The 6,531-nt window shown below is 42.8% G+C and overlaps 1 protein-coding gene across 1 annotated transcript in view; it reads right to left on the reverse strand.

Annotated features, from left to right (window-relative positions):
- Window positions 1-647: 647 nt before the first annotated feature.
- The window catches only part of cbln4 (cerebellin 4 precursor), a 41,189-nt gene continuing 35,305 nt past the window's right edge, over window positions 648-6,531 (reverse strand). Inside the window, exon 3 of the mRNA XM_037683886.1 lies at window positions 648-852. Coding sequence (XP_037539814.1) covers window positions 655-852 — 198 coding nt within the window. The 3' untranslated portion in view covers window positions 648-654. The remainder of the gene's footprint in view (window positions 853-6,531) is intronic.

Raw genomic sequence — 6,531 nt, forward strand, 5'->3', positions numbered from 1 at the left:
AGTTATAAATCTTATTAGTAATGAAATGACATTTTGCTGCTGCATGTCACTGAGACAGTCATTTGAACAATGCCTTTGTTAAACACACTCTGCAATAAACTGGTTCAGTGAAATGAAAGTGTTTTAAGAAACTATGTTCAATAAATAATTTTAAAACACAAATACGTGTTCAAAATCATTGACCTACACCACTGCCTCTCTCCTTTGACCAAGCTGGTCTGAACATGTGTAAACCTTGACCAGCTTTACAATTATCTCAGCTAACAGACAAATACAATTTCCACTAAAAGAATAAACATGTAACTGAATGCAAAAGTTGTCATTATGCCAAAAATATATATCTAGCATATTTTGATACATCAAAGTGTATGTCCACAATGTGTGGAGTGGTTTGACTGACAGTAACATATGGTGGTGATCGGGAACGTTTAGTCTCTTTCATCAGACTGGGTCACTTCCAGAGAATGTGAGTGATCTCCAGTCTTACTTCCTTTCTGTGCTGTAATGCTTTTCCAGCTCTCATTTTTCAACCATTGAGCCAAATCCAACAGATGATGCAGCAATGGTTCGATTATACTGTGGCAACACATTATGAAGAAGTCATTAGGCTTACAATTATTCTTGCCTTTTTTTTATAACTTTTTAAAAATCTTTTTACAGGGGGAAAACAAGGAAGCCAGAGAACGTTGAGTATTGCCATCCACCGACTAGGTTTCCTTTTTCCAGCTTGAGGTAAACTTTGTCCTCTTTTTCGAGATAAAGTAGAACTCCGTTGGTAGCAGCTTCACGAGTTACGTCTTTGTCGCCTGCAAAAGCAGAGATGACTGGCTTCCCATTTAACATCAAGTTCACCTGGAGAAGAAAGAAACATGACAATTAGCAACACTTCCAGGAAACAGATGGCAATAAAAACTTTTTTTAATCAATAAACTCTAAACTCAATGCCCTTTTGTAAATCTTACCACTGATTAGTATTGATTGTGCATCATATGAGAATACAACAGATTTTTGGTTCGTAAACATTTTAACCTTGAGTATGCATTTCCATAGATTTATGTATTAAGTTGCAGAAAAGTAGGAGAGGCAGAACTGTGTCCATGATGAGATTTTAAAAGAACATCTTTATGATTTGTACTTTTCAAGGTTCAAGGATTCAAGGATTTAAAGTCCTTTATTTGTCATTCGCACCCCATGTGGTACATGTGGTGGAACGAAATTATGTACACAAGATCCCAGTTACATCCAACAATAAAATGTAAAAGAAAAACTGTGATAAGATCTAAGGTATGAACTACGAAAAACATCAACTAAATATACATATTATATATATAAATACTTTAAGGGTCCCACTGCCTGCAGCCTGCCTTGCTGATGGCCGCTGATTACCAACACCTGGCGGCCATCAGCCCGATGAGCCTCTCCATCTACTTAAGGCTGCAGTCCGGTGTGACTCATCGCTGGAGCATATCACCTCTTATGGTATAGCACTGTTGTGAGGGAAATGTCTTGGTGAAAATAATTTGTTCACCGTTGCTCTTTTTTCCAGTTTCCTGGTTCCTCGTGCTTTTTGGATTCCCTCGTGACCTGACCTGGATCCCTCGGCCTGTCAGGTATCCCTCGTGCCTCTTTGCCTCCAGTTGCCAGCCTTCCTCGTTTCCCTTTGGACCCTTGTTGGATTTCCCTCTGCTGCTCGCTCTCCCTGGACTGAAGGACCAGCTCACCTCCTCGGGTTTGGACTGTAAGGACAAACGCTCATTTACCAAACCACTCTGGCCTTCCCCGTTGGACAACTATTAACCTGTCGTCCCTCTTTCCAGGAGTCTCTGAGAAGCAGCTTGTGGACGTTCAAAATTCACTGTACATAATTGTAGATGAACAGATGCTGGGATATATTCATCATTTAACGCGGGTTCCTCATTTTTCTGGACTGAATAAAACGTGCATTGAATTTAAGGAAATGCAAACGTGAGACGTCATTTATATTTGACCCATCAAAATGAATGCGGTCATTTATTTACAGAATCAAATTTAACATCAAACCTTTACATTAATTTGGCAAATTATGAAAATAACAATATAAGCAATCAATCAGGAAAAATCATACGGCCATGATTTTTCCGTTGCTGCACCACAGACATTTATAAAACTGTACAACTATGATCTTTTACCCACACGGATGTGAATAAGCACTTTACACAGACATTTCTAAATATCTGGGAGAATTTCTACTTGATAGAAAGTTAAAGATGAAAGAAGTTAAAGGGAGTAAGATTGAATGGGAAGGGAGGAATGTTCACCAGAACCGACACTCTCCATCAGAAGCCCAGCTCTCCTTCGGTACGCTTGGTAGGAAACTTGATCCATTACCTTTCTGAAGATTTATCAGCAGATATGGAATTCCGTTAACGCTACCTGTCCAGCGTCTCCTGATAGTGGCTGTAGCTCGTCAGAAGTAGTGGCTAGTGAAAGTTATAATCCCATGGAACTCGGAAGAGCCTTTTGTCATGTCAAGATCATCCCGTCTCTAACAGAACTTGAGCAGAACCAGCAGAAAACTCTCCAGCACTCCAGCAACTTCAGAACTCCAGAACTCTAGAAGTCTGACAACTCTCCAACTCTGTAACTCTGTGTAGACCAGGAAGTACTGACATTTTAAAGACTCTTTCCCGGTTCACTTTTTGGGATTTTTCATTGGTCAGAAACGACCAGACGGGGTGGGTTTTGTGACGTAAGAGGTTAGAGACAGCGAGAATTGTTATGGGACAGCTCAGAAATGTTCTCACAGACCGAGAGGGTTTTGTTTTGGCGTGTTTCAGGAAACAGGTGCAAAACATCTCTACTTACGTCTGAGAGGATTCTAAAACATGACAGTTTTAACATAACAACTTGTTTTTCGTTTGACTGTAACCTTGTAAACGCACACACTTGCTCATTCAAAAGCAGAAATCAGAAAATGCATAAACTCTGCAACAGCTTTTAACATGAGAATAAAAATCATTACTCAGTTAATAAAATTGATTAGTTCACTGCAACATCTAAAATGGTTTGAACTAAGACACTTTGATTATCAACATTTGTAAGATAGTAATGATAATAAAAAGAGAGTGTTCTTTTCACTTGAATCTTCAAGAAAGAAAGTCTCAGGATGGGTGAACCTGTATTTATGGATTCAAATACATGAAATGACAGCTTCTGTCCCACAAGGTTCTAAAGGTCAAGAGTTTTGACCTTAGACTGGGTTTCGACGTAGGCCTAGTCCACTACAGTCCCCCCTTTGGAAATCATCACCTGTCCATGGAGATGAATTCCAACTATGGACTTACGTCGTCGATTGTCCTTGAAGCTTGATGTAATCCAGCAAAGAAACAAGAGTCAAGAGTAATCCAGCAAGGAAAACAAAAGTCAAGGTAATTCCACAATGTTCTTGGTAATTCCATTGTGTTGATTATAATTCCATAACGTCTCGATAATTCCATTGTGGCAATGCTTTAACCCCTTGGAAACAGAGTCTGTAATCCACTGGAAAAAGTCATATAATCCACAACGGTAAATCCACAACGATTGGAAGTGTTGATTAATCAGCATACAGAGGGGTACCCTTGGCTTGAACTGAAGAAGCGGCCACCGGATGAAGAGTGGAGACCAACGTCAGGATTGCAGGTCGCCTCCAGCGAAGGTTGTCTCCAGCGACGTCCAGCCTGTGCCGTTCTGGTTCAATGTGTCATGCAATTATGTGGTTTAAGGTGGGCTTATGAAGGGGATTTTACATAAGGCCTTAAACTATATGCACCTGGTGTGTAAGCTATTATGGTTGGGAACAGCTACGACTACCAGTTAAGGGGTGGAGCATGCTGAAAAGGGGTAACTACAGGGGTTTAAGCCTATAGAAAAGGGTTCCAAACTACTTTTCCATTTCTAACTTGGGTTAAGTTAGCTTTACATGGCAAAATATAGTTTGGTTCAAATGTCTGTTGTCTTTTAGACGAACGACTTGAGATTGGGTGTTTGGTTTCCCCATAAATGTTTTGGAAGTCTATGGCGAGACTTATCAAAAAGAATTAGCTATCCCCCCGAATAGAATTGTTCGAGTAGGTTCGGCTTAAGCGTTGTGAGATCAATGTAGATTATGGTACTTAAAGTAGCAATAATATACATTGACTCCGCAAAGATTGCAATTTAATGAATGAACTGCATGTTGGCATGGTCAAAGGCTTCTTAGTCTCTAACTTACTTCACACAAGATTCATTCTTACCTCAGAAACAACCAAAATCAACTAAACAACGGTTCAACACCGACAAGAGTAGTGACTAAGCATCTAGAAACATCGTTTCACTGCTCCTCCTCACCCTGGTTGTCAGTTTCAGTCACGTTGTCCCGTGTGAGTGGCTTCTTTGCGGACCCGCTTACGCGAGGCATAATCATATCCAGGTGCGCTGCATGGCGATCCACGTCGACTCGGAGTGACGTTTGGCCCCGGGACAGGGATGCGAGTATCCCACACAATACGAGGGTTATCGTCATTAGCAGGGCTATGATTAATGTGTCCGCGCTCGACCACGCATAGTTAATTGGTTGGATCGGGTTCTTAGTTGTGGACCTGAGGGACTTGAGAACTTGGTTTATTGGTTCCACGTCGACGACTTGGGTGCCTTCAAAACGGATCCTTCCCAGAGTCTCTGGATCTATGTCTATAGACATATTTCCTAGGTACTCTGAGTCATCCAGAGTCGCGTCCCATCGTTCCGGATCGAGGTGATAGAGCGTCAAATCACCAATGTGTATGGTTGTTCCCTGGGGAACACTGATCCACATCGTTTTGTCCGGTAACGCCAAAGGTCTATTTGCCCCGGGTTGATCGTAGGCTATGATCGCCTGTCTTTGAGGAGCGTTCACTAGCCAACGAGAGCCAATTATTTCCGCTTTTGCATCTTTAGCCAGGTGTCGAGGCGTTACGGTCGTTGAGCACTTAGAATTTTCCGGAATAGGTGTTAATCCGCATATGCCCGCGGTTTTATTCCACATAAACGGTTTGCTCGGGCACAGATAGTGTATCTCCCGAGTGAGAACACACATCTGCAGGTTTGGAGCTAGGTAAACGGAGGGGTTGTCGTCGTGGTACGCAACCATCCTTGGTGTGTCAATTTGAACATGGTTTTCGCCGTGCCAATTGCCAACATTTACGACGTCCCTGAGTCTATATATGCCGTTTGAGGGAATTATCGGTAGGTTGATAATGAACGCCATTTCAAATGTTTTGTGATTGACGTAGATTGGGATTGCGCTACCGAGAGTGTAAGCCAGGTGTGCGACAGCGTAATCCGCTTCAACCTTAAGGGCTAACTCATTTACCGCTTGTACGAGGGCTTTGTTTTCTTGGGTGGCACCCAAGAGGGTGAAGATTATCAGGAGTGGTACCATCATTGTCCTATGGAAGCACAAAGAGGTAGGTCTTAGCTTCGTGGTGGTCAAGGGTAGGTCCTGTGAATTTAAACTATGGTTAAGTTTCTTATCCATTAGTTATCTTCTGCTTGGATGACCCTTATTCCCACGAGGTCAGATTTTGTGAGATCTTTGTCTCCTGAGGAGTTGTTGCACGCCTTGTGTTGTTTAACCTGGTTACGATGTACCCATTTAACAGTTGGCTCTTTTTGGCCTTTACTGATTTTTATCTGGTAGATAATTGGAGACACTTTGTCGGTTATCAGATGGGGTCCAGTCCATCTGGGCATCAGCTTACGGGCGAGAGTTCCGGTCCCGGACTCTCTTCTCCCAGTTTTGGGTGCAAACATGTAGTACCAGACCCTGTCTCCCACTTGGAGTTCCTCGTGAGAGGCCTTTTGGTCGTAGTACGCTTTGCGTCCTTCAGCTGATTTTTCCAGGTTTTTCTGTGCGAAAGCAAAAGTGTTTTTAAGGTGTCTTTCCAAGTCTTTCATGTATTGTTGTGTGGTGTATGCTGTTGCCATGGCAGCATCGCCTGGTTGGTACAACAGGTGCAGAGGGAGAGTCATTTGTCGACCCGTCATCATCTCGAAAGGAGCGATGCCAGTCGACGTGTGTGGAGTGGCCCTTATGGCCATGAGGACCAGAGGGAGTTTCACGTCCCAGTCCTTGTGGTTTGCGGCTACGTATTTTTTCAAAATACTCACCACAGTCCTGTTTGCTCTCTCAACCTGGCCTGAAGCCTGTGGGTGGTAGCCAATATGGAAGTTGGCTTTGACGCCTAGCGTCTTCCACAGTTCCTTCATTACTTCACCTGTGAAGTGTGTACCTTGGTCTGAGTTCACCCTAAGGGGAAGTCCAAACCTTGAAAATACATGATTCATTAATAACATAGCAGTGGTTTGTGCTGTGTCATTAGGGGCTGGTAGACATTCTACCCATTTGGTAAACGCGCAGGTTACCGTGAGAAAATATTTATTTCCTCTAGAGGTCTTAGTGAGTGGTCCGACCCAGTCAATCTGGAGGTCCGACCATGGAAATGCAATGCCTCTACTATGCAGTGGTGCTCTGTGAAGTGGTCTGGATGGTTG

The sequence above is a fragment of the Nematolebias whitei genome, chromosome 11 (assembly GCF_014905685.2).
Source record: "Nematolebias whitei isolate Nwh7 chromosome 11, NemWhi1, whole genome shotgun sequence".
Lineage (NCBI taxonomy): Eukaryota > Metazoa > Chordata > Actinopteri > Cyprinodontiformes > Rivulidae > Nematolebias > Nematolebias whitei.